The sequence below is a fragment of the Protopterus annectens genome, chromosome 12.part0, assembly GCF_019279795.1.
Source record: "Protopterus annectens isolate FY-2018-M chromosome 12.part0, PAN1.0, whole genome shotgun sequence".
NCBI classification, from domain to species: Eukaryota; Metazoa; Chordata; order Ceratodontiformes; family Protopteridae; genus Protopterus; species Protopterus annectens.
This window is the reverse complement of record NC_056746.1, coordinates 504,554,492-504,568,686: the sequence shown is the minus strand read 5'-3', so window position 1 is coordinate 504,568,686 and position 14,195 is coordinate 504,554,492. Positions and strand designations below refer to the sequence as shown.

Sequence of the window (14,195 nt, the reverse complement as noted above, 5' to 3'; positions counted from 1 at the left end):
TAGAATGGAACTGATGGTGCTGCAAGGCTTGCTTCCCCCTGTAAAATATAACTTTAAAAGAGAACAGCAGTTGTCATTTGCTGTTCTTTAATATCACTTTGTATTTCTTTTGTTTTTCTAATGCAAGAACTTTTATTTATGTGATTCAGAATTAGAGTAGAGAGGTTAGATAAAAGTGCCTTACATGCCTCTTGCACTGGCAAGGGAAATGATCAAGTATGTGCATGTTATTCTTGCACATCTGGTACATAAGATCCTGTATCATGTAGTGAGATTCAAACTCCAGCACCTTTGTCTTAAACAGTTTTAACAAAAAAGCCACAGACATCTACATATTCTGCTTGCTGAACAGTCCATATGATAAAGAAATGTAAGTTTTAAATAGAATTCTAGCAGTAGTATGCCCATAGGAGATTTTACACATTTACTTTATAGGATGCTACCTTCATTCAAAGGTTGGTTATAAGGATGCATGTTTTTTGAAAAATGGGGAAAAACAGAGCCCCATGTAAAAATTCATGTAAACTCAACAAGGACATGTAGATTTTCCACAGGTGGCATTCCACTTGAAAACTGTTCTGCGAGGAAGCTACAATAGCTACCGCACTGTTGTGGCACTCAAATGTGAATTAGACATCTTTAATTTTTATGTCCTTTAAATGTGTTTCATTCTTATTTTGTTACTGATGGCTTTTTGAATCTATGTCGTCTTCATGCTTTATTAATGACATTATAAATCTTTATTTTTCTGTCCACTAGGTCTTTACTTTTGGAAAGACAGATGAAATCTGACCAAGTATGAGACACCAGAATATTACGGAATCTGGTAAGAAGTCTGAAAGGTTTTGAAACTATAAAAATGCATCTTATTTTTTGAGCACTTCATTATCTTGCAGCACTCTACTCCAGTGCACCATGTCCATCACTGGGTCTGCTAGTTTCTAACACCATTGGACTTCCTCCATTGCATGCTAGGGCTGACATGGATCTTAAGGGCAGTCTGTCTGTCCCACCATCCACTGAGGGTTTTTTTTTTTATTTTTTTTTTTATTTTTTTATGGTCTGTCTCATTGTTTCCACCTCTCTTTGCTGTTACTTGGTTCTTCAGGGGGGAAGGCATGTAACAGGAACATGTGGAGTATCGTACTGTCTCTGTAGCAACTCAGCCAGAGCCACCGTCTTTCCTCCATTTTGGGCCATACCTTCCTATGAACAACATCCCCAGCCTTCATCAGTGATCATGGCAGGGAACAACCACATACCTGTCCAACCTCCCTGCTACTCTGTAAGTCCCCCAATCCACCAATTGCATCCAGGTTGGCTGAGCTGTAGTCAGGGCTTTATCCCTCTACACAACCAGATTGGCTTAAAAATGCATTTTAATTAAATATGTATCTGCCAGTTAATTTAGTCCATGCAGTAAGGCTGAGCCTCTTCATCCTAAATGCATGCACTGTATTCCTTATTATTCTGCATACTTGGTATACTGTCTGTTAGTAGCTTAACGTTTAGCACAATTGCCTTTGATGCTAGATCAAAAAAACTGTGGGTTCCATTCCCACAACAGGCGCTTTGATTCATTTTTCAATAATGACACTTCAGTACAGTGTAAAAGAATGCTGCCTTTCTGAATGAGCTATCCATTGGATGCAAACTTAAACCAAGGCCTCATCTGCCTGAGTTGGTGGTAACTCTGGATGTGAAGTTGTTCTATCTCCTAGAGTTACCCCAGATCTAGTTTGCCGCTGCAACAGATCAGAGGTTCTGCATTAGCTCGGGCCAGTAAAACTGTTTTTTCATTCTTTACTTAATTATATTGATATTTAGATAGTTTTGGGTAGTTTTGAATAGATTGATAAAGCTCTTTAAGCTTTTTGGTGTGTTTACCTACATTATATTCCCTTCCAATTAGTGTGCTTTAAAATTCTAGTTGACCTCTTATTTTAGGCCTAGTTTAAAAACCTTTTTCTGATTATTACAGTGTGTTTATTCAGTGACCTTTAGTCACAATCTATACTTAATAGTTAGATAGTTTATAATTATCTGCTGTGTGGTGTGTTTAGCCTTATTTTTTTAGAAAAGGCTTGGATTTGATCATTTCTGTTGAAGTTTTGCAGTTGACAGTAATTTTTGTTAGATATAATTATTCCTTAGAAAATTTTAAATAAGGTATGTTGTGTCTTATAGCAGGTATCCTCTTTTTCATTGCATAGTCTGCTTATATTTTTCTTATTTTGTGTTTTAGACAGACCTTTTTCTGTCACTTTAACATTTACATTAGTATTTGTGTGTGTGTGTGTGTGTGTGTGTGTGTGTGTGTGTGTGTGTGTGTGTGTGTGTGTGTGTGTGTGTGTGTGTGTGTGAGACTTAGCCTGTTTTATTTAAGGCTTTTGTTGATAATTACTGTTAAGAATTGTTTGTGGTGACTGTAATTTTCTCTCTGAGATTACAATGGCTGACCAAGAGAAGCATCTTAAGTCAGGTTTCAAAAAGTGCCCAAAATGTGGCCAAAAGATGTCTGTAACAGACAGCCATGTAAATTGTGTGTACTGTCTATGAGTCCTGCATTTACAGGATAGCTGTTCTATTTGCCATTCCTTCTCCTCCAGGGTCCTACAGGAAAGGAAAAGAAAATTAATAGACAAGAGGTTTGTTGAAACCGTCCTTCCAAGAAGCTTTGAGCAACCAAGATGGATCCAGCAAGTCCTCAAAGTCTTCTAAGACTTCTGAATCAAAGAAATCAAAAACATCTTCAACTTCAGCTCCACTACCATTGGAACCGACAATCTTTTCTTTTCACAGCCAGTCCCCAGTCTTGGAACCAGTATCTGAAACTCCTAAGAGTCCATTATTGCAGTCGGTACCACCTTCGGTGTGCTCATCTCAGTCCGCTATCAGCCTTTCTGATCTGGATGTGGATCGTGTGGTACAGAAGCTGTTATTGGCACCGGCCTTGCCAAAACTTTTATCGGCTTCAACCCAAATGGCTTCGAAGCCTAAGACCCTTACACCAGCTGAAACTGTTCCTCTTCCGAGCCATGCTTGTCCTTTGGAGCCGGAGGAGTCAGACTTGTTGATCAGAGCCGATGCCTGCTCCAGTGTTTTCAGCTCCTTTCACTCTGACATCCTCGGTGCCAATCAAGGGCTCTAGGAGCTGACACTCTCTGGTCGGGTCCGGGGAGGATAGTTGGACCAACTTGTCAGTTCCGACTCTTCCTCTCGGGGCTTCAGCTCGGATGAGCTCGGCTTCTACCTCTGGTTTGGAGCCCACTGTCCCGGTGCTGGGGGTATTGATGGTTTCCTCAGATCTGTCGGTTCCCTTGCATTGGAGCAGAGGTCCTTTCAATGCCATGAGGAGAGTCATGTCTCCTAAGACATCCTCGACCTCAGGTCTGGCTTCCTCCTCCCCTAAAGTGCCCTTGTCCACTTCTGCCTCACACATCCTGACCAAGCATAGAGACCCAGAGCCTCAGGAAGCCCCATTAGGTGGCCCTTGCTCTTCAGAGACCTCACCAAAAGCTCCCACTAATGAGATTCCTAGGAAGAGATTGTGTAAGAGGAAACATCTAGACTCCCCCCAGGAGTCTCTAACATCTGATACTGACTTGGATGAGTCAGAAGGGTCCCCATGGTCCCCCACTGAAGATATCTCATTCGCTGATATACTTGAAATCCTGAGGCAGAGGGGTGACTGGCAGTCCAAAAACCTTACCGAGGATGAGTTAGTTCTCCTGAAGGCTTTCGGGTCTCAGCCCTTCACCTCTTGGGTGTCTCCGCCCTTCGATGAGCTGATGCAGCTGGTCTCACGAAGGGCGTAGGAGTCTCCGGATACTATGGAGCCTGTCCCTAGGAGGCCTAATAAGTTAATTTCTGCCCCCCTTGACAAATATTTCTTGACAAAAAGTGTGCCAGTTGATGTCATGGTGGTGGCGGCAGCCACCAAAAAGGAAATGTCTGAAACTTTCTTGTCTATCCATCCTCCTAACAGACTCCAGGATCATGGATAGATATGGGAAGCACATGTTTAGTTCAGCGACTTTTGCTCTTTGTTTGCTCAACTATTTAACTCATTTTACCAGATTACAAAGAGATCTTAAAGAGCTAAGAGATGCTCTTCAGGGTACAGTAGCTGCAGGAGCTGCCGACAAAGTTGCCACCCAGCTTGCTACCCTCAGTTCTATAGTAAACTCATCCACGTGCCTCATTTCATATGCAGCTGAAGGAACGAGTAGGGCAGTGGGTACAGGAGTTGCTCTTAGGAGACACTCCTGGATGCACTTGTGTTCCTTCACATAGCCCTTCAAGTCATCCTTCGTAAATACCCCCCTTTGATGACTTGTCCCTTTTTGGGCCTAAAGTGAAGGAAACCTTAACCATGTGTGAGCAGGACGGAAAGACTCTGCCATCGGGGTCCTTTTTTCCAACCCTACCAGACCCTATCTTAAGGGTCAAAATGGAGAAAAAATGTGGTTCCAAAAAGCCCAAGGAGTCTTTCAGGACACACATGGTGAACCCCCCCTCCAGAGCCAGAGGAGGGGGCAATAATGGAAAATGCCACCCTCGTGGCTGGGGGGGGGGGGTCTGCAACACCAGGGCAACAGAGATCACTTCTCTGGGAAGCCCTACTAGTGCTCCTGAAAGGAGGCCCGACTGTCCTGCTCTGGAGGCAGTCGGGGGTCGCTTATCTTTGTACCCAGACGCCTGGCTCAAAATAACAAAAGACAGCTGGGTACAAAGTATCATTTCCAGAGGATGCTTCATCCCATTCGCCACATCCGGGCCACCCATAAGAAAAATCCCAGACGTTCCACCCAGTTACAGGGAACAAGCAACAATAGAGGTCCAAACATTGCTAAGAAAAAGAGTCATCCAACCAGTCCCAGCAGACCAGACAGGATCCGGAACTTACTTAAGATTCTTTTTAGTCCCAAAAAAGATGGGGGACTGGAGACCCATATTGGACCTCAGCAGACTGAACAAATCTGTAAAGAAAGAGAAGTTCCAGATGATCATGCTTCAGTCTATACTTCCCTTCTTAGGGAAAGACAATTAGATGTCCTTGATAGATCTCAAGGATGCGTACTACCACATAAAAATGGCCAGGCCATCCAGGGATCATCTTTGCTTCTGGCTGGGAGCCAATTATTACCAGTTTCGAGCCCTGCCCTTTGGCCTCACTACAGCCTCCAGAGTGTTCACCAAATACATGGCAGTGATCACGGCTCACCTGAGGCATTTAGGATTCCAGGTGTTTCCATACCTAGATGATTGGCTCCTTACCGCCACCACCAGGCATCAACTCATTCAGGCCAGGGAGTCCACTCTGTCACTCTGCAATCAACTTGGCATTATAATCAACTCAGAAAAATCTGCCTTGTCGTCATTGCACCATATCGTTTTTATCTGAGCAGAATTAGACACCACCACCACCACCACCACACTAAGGCTTCCAATAGGAAGAGGCTTTCTTCTTCGTCAGCATGATATCCAGAGACAAAGCACCAGCATCAGAAGTTCTGAAATTGTTTGGCCTGATGGCAGCAGCAATTCTAGCCATACCACTAGGTCGTATGCACATGCGGATACTACAGTGGCTGTTGTTCACTCAGTGGTCTTACCAGGAGCTTCTTATTTCTCACATGATAATGATCACAAATTCCTGCAAAAAGAATCTTCAGTAGTGGTTGACCTCACTTCATGTCACGATAGGACGCCCATTTGTGCTACCCCCTCCTGTGGCCACAATGACCATGGACACTTCCCTGATAGAGTGGGGGAGGCATTTTCAGGGAAAGACAGCCCAAGGCACATGGACCGATCAAGAGACACATCTGCCTATCAATATCCTAGAGGTGAGAGCAGAACATTTGGGGTTGCAGTACTTTCAGGACTTTCTTCCTCTGGGTACAGTTCCAATTCAGACAGACAACATGTCAGTGGTCTGATATTTGAACAAACAAGGAGGAACCAGGTCTTACCCCCTTTGTCGCGAGGCTCTCAGAGTATGGCAGTGGGCTATTTCCACCCAGCGCTTTGTGTTGGCAACGCATATCCCAGGGAAATCCAACGTGAAAGCAGTCAAGCTGAGCAGAGCAATTTTGTTGCCCCATGAGTGGTCCCTCAAGAACGAAATAGAGGACAGGATATTCCGCAGGTGGGGCCAGCCTTGCTGCAACCTTTTTGCCAGTCACATGAACACAAAATGCAGAAGCTACTTTGCCCTGATTCCCCCTCCGGGAGAAGCCCCAAGGGATGCACTCATACACGATTGGCCTCCAAATCTCCTCTATGCATTTCCACCAATCCTGTTTGATACCCAAGGTTCTACAGAAAGCAAAAACCCTGGGAAGGACCATCATTCTTATAGCCCCTCATTGGCCTCATCAGATTTGGTTCCCCTTCCTTCGACTTCATCTTTTGGAGGACCCTTGGATTCTGGACCCAGTTCTGGACCTTTTGACACACCCGTCGGGGGAACTTCATCCCTCTCTTCAGTCCCTGAAGCTGACAGCTTGGCTGCTCCAATTCCCATCATAGCCAGGTTCCATAACCTTTCCAGTGAGATGAAGCAAATTCTCTTATCCTCTCATAAATCTTCTACGAGGAAGCTATAGCTTAGCAAATGGAAAATATTTTCTATATGGGCCTCTAAAAACAATATTGATCATTACTAAGGCCGTATGGCCTCCATTTTAGAGTTCTTGACTATGATTTTCAAAAAAGGAGCTGCAGCAGCAACAGTTCATGTTCAGCTAGCTGCCATTTCTAATTTTCATCTTGGATTCGAAGGATTGAATATTATGTCACACAAGTTATCCAAAGCCTTTCTGAAAGGGACCTTTCATATTAGACCACCTGTGAAATCTCCCTATTCTCCATGGAATCTAAATGTTATGCTTTCCCATATAATTCTTCCACCATTTGAACTAGCTTCCTCATGTGACCTCAAATTTTTCTCATGAAAAACCATCCTTTTAGCAGCTATTACTTCTGCCCGCAGAGTGTCAGAGCTTCAGGCTTTATCCATCAAGCCTCCTTATTTGATATTCCACGCTGACAGAGTCTCACTTAGAACAAACCCCTCTTCTTGCCCAAAGTTTGCACTGAAACTAATCTCAACCAAATTATTGATTTGCCAGTCTTCTTCCCCAACCATTCAAACAATTTAGAGTACATGCTGCACAAACTTGATGTTCACAGACAGCTCAGATTTTATTTGGATAGAACAAAAGATTTCAGGAAATCACACCAAACTTTTAGAGAATTAATTAATGTAAGTAGGCTGGCTAATTTGTACTAATTATACTCTGTTCTTTTAGTGTATAAGCTGTGAGAAATTAATGTATTGTGAACATTGAGAAAGAGCTGTGTGCTTGAAAGCTTTGTACTTGTATATACTTTTTTTAGCATCTATTTTATTAAAACAGTTTTACAGTGTGACATTTGGATTTAGGATTGTTTTTTCGTATTTTGCTGTTTCCTTGGATCCTTCAGCTGCCTTCCTAAGGTGTTTTTGGAGTTACATTATTTCCTCAAATCCAAAAACACAAAACAGATTCCCGGATGTTCCACCCATTTTCAGGGAAGGAGCAGTCGTAGAAATTCAAAAACTGCTTGAAAAAAGAGTCATCCAAAAAGTCCCACCAGACCAAACAGGATCCGGATTTTACTCAAGATTCTCTTTAGTGCCCAAAAAGACAGGGTACTGGAGACTCATTTTAGATCTCAGCCAGTTCAACAAACCAAATTCCAGATGGTCTTATACTTCCATTCTTGGAAAAAGATGATTGGATGTGTTCTATATATCGTCAGGAACCGTATTATCATATAAAAATGGACAGATGCTCCTGCACTTCCATCTGGGAGCCAGTCATTTTCAGTTCAGAGCACTGCCCTATAGTCTCACCACAGCCCCCAGTGTGTTTGGCAAATGTATGGCAGTGGTAGCAGCTCTTCTCAGACTGCGGGGATTTCGAGTTTTTCCTTATCTCGACAACTGGTTCCTTACCACTACCACCAGGTGTCAACTAGAACGGGCAATAGATTACACTCTGCATCTTTGCACTTCCTTAGGCATTTCAATAAATTACGAAAGTCAAATCTGCAACCTACACAACATCTGGAATTTATCAGAGGTCTGTTAAATACAGTTACAGGAATTGCTTCACTCCCATTAGAAAAGCTCCAAAAGATCAGATTACAAGTAAACCATATTATTCAGAACAGAAGGGTTCCAGCCAGACTTATCTTACAAACATTAGGCTCGATGGTAGCCTCAGTTACTCTAGTTCCCTTGGCCAGATATCACATGCAAATTCTCCAATGGCTTCTGGCCTCTCAGTGGTCCTTAATAAATCAGCCAATGTCATATCACATCTTGATCAATCGCTGCAAACAAGACCTGTCGTGGTGACTCCACTCCATTGAGATACTTTCGGGCCGTCCTTTTATCCTTTCACAGCCCCAAGCCGTAGTGACCATGGATGCTGCCCAAATAGGACAGTCCAAGGCACATGGTTCCCACTGAAGGCCAATTTGCACATCAGTGTTATAGAGTTGAGGGCAGTGCTCTTAGCATTGCAAGCATTTCAAGATCCTCTTCTCCTAGGAACAGTGGCAATCCAAATGGACAACGTCAGTAGTCTGCTACATCAACAAAAAAGGAGGAATCAAATCTTACCCACTTTCTTGAGAAGTCCTCAGAGTTTGGCAATGTGCAATGTCTTCCAACCACTTTCTCATGGCAATGCATATTCCAGGGAGCTCCAAAGTGATAGTGGTCAAGCTAAGCAGAACTATTCTGATGCCTCATGAGCAGTCTCTCAATCTGGTGGTAACAGAGGAGATCTTCCATCACTGGGACCAACCTTGCTGCAATCTGTTTGCGTTCCCTCTGCACAACAATTGCAGCAGTTAATTTGCCCTGATCCCTCCTCTGGGGGAGTTGCCTAGAGATGCTCTTCTCCACAATTGGACCGCTGGTCTCCTGTACACCTTTCCCCCGACTCCCCTGATATCTCAGTTCCAAAAGAAAGCCAAGAGGTCGAAGAACACAATAATCCTCATTGCCCCATTCTGGCCTTGACAAGTTTGTTTTCCCTTCATTTGGCCTTACCTACTTCGGAAACCTTGGATTGTGGACCCACATCTGTTATCTCATCCAGAAGGAATGGTTCATCTGAATCTGCAACATCTCAAGCTCACTGCATGGCTTCTCCAATTCCCATGATTGCCAGATTTTCTTCCCTTTCCTCTACTGTCCATCAAATAATTTTGGCCCATCACAATCCATCTACTAGGAAACTGTACCAGAGTAAATGGGAACAATTTGCTAGATGGGCTCTTAATACTCTGGACCTTTATACAGCCCCAGTGCATAAAGTATTGGATTTTCTAGCTGATCTTTATCAAACTGGCTCTTCAGCCACTACTGTTCGGGTCCATCTAGCCACGATATCTAATTTCCATACTGGTTTTGATAGTTCTTCGCTTATGTCACATAAACTTTGTAAGGCCTTTTGAAGGGAATCCTAATGTTAAGACCTCCATTTAAATAGGTCATTGCTCCATGGGATGTACCCCCAGTTCTACAATCTCTCAGTCTTTTCCCTTTTGAACCGTCAGCTACATGCGACTTAAAATTTCTGACTTAAAAAACATTATTTGTAGTAGCTATCACTTCTGCAAGAAGAGTATCTGAAATTCAAACCTTGCCCTGCAAACCCCCTTACATAATAATTCACAAAGACAGGGTTTCCCTCAGGACTAATCCATCCTTCTTGCCAAAGGTAGTTTCAGAATCCAACATCAATCAAACATTGCAACTACCAGTCTTTTTCCCTAATTTCTCCAATAAGGGAGAGTATTCTCTACATTTATTAGACGTTCATAGACAATTACGTTTTTATCTTCACAGAACAAAGGATTTCAGAAAATCTGACCAACTATTTGTTGCCTTTTCCTCACTCTCCTTAGGTAACCCAGATTCCAAGGTCACCTTAGCTAAATGGCTCAAAGATTGTATCACATTTTTCTATCGTTCAAAGGGGCTTCTCCCACCATGCCCCATGAGAGCCCACTCAACTAGAGCTGTAGCAGCTTCTGCAGTTTTTCCTCCCAGAGCTGCTTTGGATGACATTTGTGCAGCAGCCACATGGTCTTCTCATACCTTTATCACTCATTACAAATTGAACCAGGTCTCTAGGGGACGTGCATCATTTGGTTTGATGGTGCTTAGGAATATTCTTCCATGAGACCTCCCAAGATTCAGATAGCTTGGCACTCTGTCCCACAGTCAAGGATTATGTGAAGACTGACAACATCAGATAAAGAAGTTATGTCTTACCATAACGTTCCATCTGTGTTGTCGATCTTCACTAATCCTTGACATTCCCCCCTTCCCCCGGCCTGAAACTGTTAGTGGATCAAATTCTCCCCCCAATACTGGCTTCATAATAGGGACACAGATCTGGTCTCTTCTTGTTATTTTCTATCAGTCTGCTACTATTTTAGGCAAACTCGATTTGAGGTAATTTAGAGAGGAGCAGTATGGGTAGACCCTAGCTCGAGTATTTGGAAGGCGCGAGCCGAAAGTAAATGGCCGAGTAGGTTCTGAGGCCCGGAACCAAGCCCATAGTCAAAGATTAGTGAAGATCGACAACACAGATGGAATGTTATAGTAAGACATAACTTCTTTTTATGATGAAATTTATGTTAGGTGGCACACTTTCTGATATCCTTGCATAGTTTAGTAATGTACTATAAAATATAATACACTAAAGAGGCATGTTAAGTTAAATTATGGGTTCATAAAAAAATCGTCCAGTAGTGTGCTACTGATAGTATACCTGACATGCAATAGCACCCAGGAAAGATGTGCTATGTTATAAGCAAAGCATAAAGAATATATTTTTTGTATATATATATATATATATATATATATCTATACATATATATATATATATATATATATATATATATATATATATATATATATAAAAGTTATTATTGGAATGATATCAAATGATTAGAGTAACACTCACACTTTTACAAGCTAAACCTGGAATACACATAATTGACATTCTTTGAATGCAAGTTTATATGCTATGTCTACTTTAAAAATAACAGTCTGCTTTATATTAAACATATCATACAAATAGTGCTTGCTGAATCATTAAACATTATTTATTTGAGTGCAATGGCTTTTTAGTGGTTGGAATACCTTGATATGTTTTTTTTGGTGGTTTGGAGGGGTTTGAGGGATTGGTATTTGGTGTGGAGGTGGCTTGGATTCATTTGTGGACATTTTTTGTGAAATGCAGCTGAAGCATTGTTCATTTTCAAGCCTTATGAAAACCAGCTTGAAACAATTTAGAGTCATGAGCACTTCTGTGATGCTGCGAGAGTTCTAAAATATTAAAAACTGTCCAGGTTACTTCTGCCTGTCTAAAAGTAAATAATCATAATATTTTGAATCATATGCTAAGTGTAAGTGAATACAAGTTAGTTAATAAGCAAAAAGTGAATTGCATTGTAAACCACTGCCAGTTATTTAATACTTCTGAATGCTTGCTACTGATACTATGTTTGACATGCAATAGCACCCAGGAAAGTTATACTATGTTATAGACAAAGTATAAAAAATATAGTTTCTTACATATATAAAAGTTATTATTGGATTGTTATCAAATAATTAGAGCAACATTCACACTTTTACAAGTTAAACCTGGATAACACAATGCAAGTTTTTATTGTATTTCTCCTTTAAAATATGACGGTCTGCTTTATGTTAAACATCCCAATCAAATAATGCTTACTGAATCATTAAATGTTATTTCTTTAAATACAATAGCTTTTTAGTGGTTAACATACTTTGAAATGTTTTTATTGATTTTTAGAGCTTTGGAAGGGTTTGGGGGATTGATGTACAAAGAGCAGGGGGTTTGGATTCACTTGTGAATTTTTTGTGTGAATTATAGCTGATAAACTGTTCATTTGCAAGCCCTTTTCACGAGGACCAGCTTGAAGCAGCTTAATTAGAATAATGAGCACTTTTGTGATGCTCAGAGAGTTCTAAAATTCTAAGAACTGCCCAGGATACTTATTCCTTTCTAAAAGTAAATTATTATAATAATATGATGCTGTCCTTTTCATTCTTCCTCACTACTGAGTTACGGACCTTACCCTCAAATTCAACTCTGCCGCATTTTTTTTTCAGACTTGGATATTAGTCTTGAGCTCCTCCTTCTACCCAGAATGCCCTACACTCTCTGTAGCTTCCTCAGATCTCATTTGCCAACTAGCTGGTATGATGCAGATTCCTGGTCTCATTACAGGTTTTCTGCTTGGGTGACAATAAGTCAAATTTTTCTTCATAAAGTTGTTCTTTCTTTATTGCTAGTACCATATTCTTCTCCTCCCCTCCCTTCAGTTTTTCACAGGCATTGGGGACAATTTTGTTCTTCCCTTCCTTCCTGCTTTTTCTCTCTGTACTGTGGGCACTTCTGCCTTTCCATTTCTCTCTATTGTTAAAAAAAATTATATTTAACTATAACAATGATTTCTTATGTATTTTTATAACTCAAGCGGACTTCAGGGAATTATTCCTCAGGTAGATGGCAAATGCTGGAAGTGTGATAGGAAAGAGAGGGGTAATTGGAAACATGTTTTTGGGATATGTAACGAGTTGCTAGATTTAAAAAAAATCCCTACAGAACAGTATTGGCTGCATAAAAGTAATTAGTAAAAATGTAAATCAAAATCTTATCTTATTAATGTTAATCGCTATGTAATCCAATGTAACTACTGTCTGTTTATTTTAACTGTGGAGCTTTTCTCCCCGGGCCTCCACTGAAAATGGACCTAAGTCCAGTCGGACACTCCTGGTCAACAAATATAAATAAATAAAATAAATAAATAAATAAATAAAAATCAAATCAAATCTAAACCAAATAAAACTGAAGTAATGAATAGGAAGGGAATGAGTAGATTGCATACAAATAAATGTGATTTGTGGGAACAATATATTCAGAATAGTCTTTGGAAAGGAAGTGAAATTTAAGGAAATGCAAGAATTGAACAATTTATGGAATATTGGAGTGAAGTGAATAAAATTATTAAAGTATATAGTGTATGAAAATAATAAATTAAATGTTATTAAAGTCAGCTGTATATATACCTATGTCACTTTTTTTGAAAATTGCCATGTTTAATAAAGATGGTATTAAAAAAAGCCATTCTCAGAGGACAGTAAACGCTACCTGCTACTGCAAATGAGCACTGGCCGAAACAGAAGCCCAGTGACTTCTGATGCTTTCAGCACAGCTTCACCTGTATATAGATATAGGTACTGCAGGCAGTCTGGCTTCCCACCAGATACTATGGGCAATACCTAGTCCCACATACAGATGGAGCTGCCGCTGCTTCTCTGACAGATCCCTTTCACTTGAATGAGATTCTCCATAAAATTATCCTTGTACATCGGTGAACTTTGCCAATGTAAAATGTTGACTTTGGTTGGTGAGGTGAGCTCGGTTCCACTTTTAGGACTGGGCTTATGCTGAATGGAGACTGGTAAAGCCCTGTCTTTGGGACTCAGGCTATACACGTTAATCCAAGTCATTTCAGAATCTAATCTTTAGAGGTACCTGCCAGGTTATATGAAACTTATCTTCTGTACCGTTCCTCAGGCAATGAAAATGCTTGTTCAATATTTTTACTTCTTGATAGGCAACAATATCAACTTTAAGGCTAGTGCAAAGACATAAAAAAACATTATTACTTTTACAATTAAGCATGTAACATTTGCTGTAAGAACTTAAAATTTTAGCAAGTAGTAAAACTCAAATACAGCTCACAGTTACGAACTGGAATTCTTAAATGTAAACTATTAATAACTGGTTAAAAGTATACTTATAACAAACCCACTGTATAAACAACTTTGTGGTGTTAGCAATAATCAAAGGTCTTGAGAAAATTAACACATTATAAAAGGTTTGGTTACCCAACACTTGTAAAGGGTCTGCAGCTGCTTACAGAACAAAAGTAAGTACCAAGGGGCCCTAAATAATGCAGACTAACATTATATATAGGAGCCTACAGCACTGCTACAACTATCACATCTTAATAGAATTGTTTGTATGCTTGCCTCAGTTTTTGTTTTGTATTATTTCAATCAGCAGACTTCTTTGAGGCCT

At 40.7% G+C, this 14,195-nt stretch overlaps 1 protein-coding gene across 3 annotated transcripts in view; it reads left to right on the top strand.

Annotated features, from left to right (window-relative positions):
- The window catches only part of VWA3A (von Willebrand factor A domain containing 3A), a 2,208,650-nt gene that overhangs the window by 2,128,473 nt on the left and 65,982 nt on the right, over nucleotides 1–14,195 (top strand). For all 3 annotated transcript variants that reach the window (XM_044089639.1, XM_044089638.1, XM_044089640.1), the window contains one exon: nucleotides 760–826. In XM_044089639.1, the coding sequence (XP_043945574.1) occupies nucleotides 760–802 (43 nt within the window). In that variant the 3' untranslated portion in view covers nucleotides 803–826. The remainder of the gene's footprint in view (nucleotides 1–759; nucleotides 827–14,195) is intronic.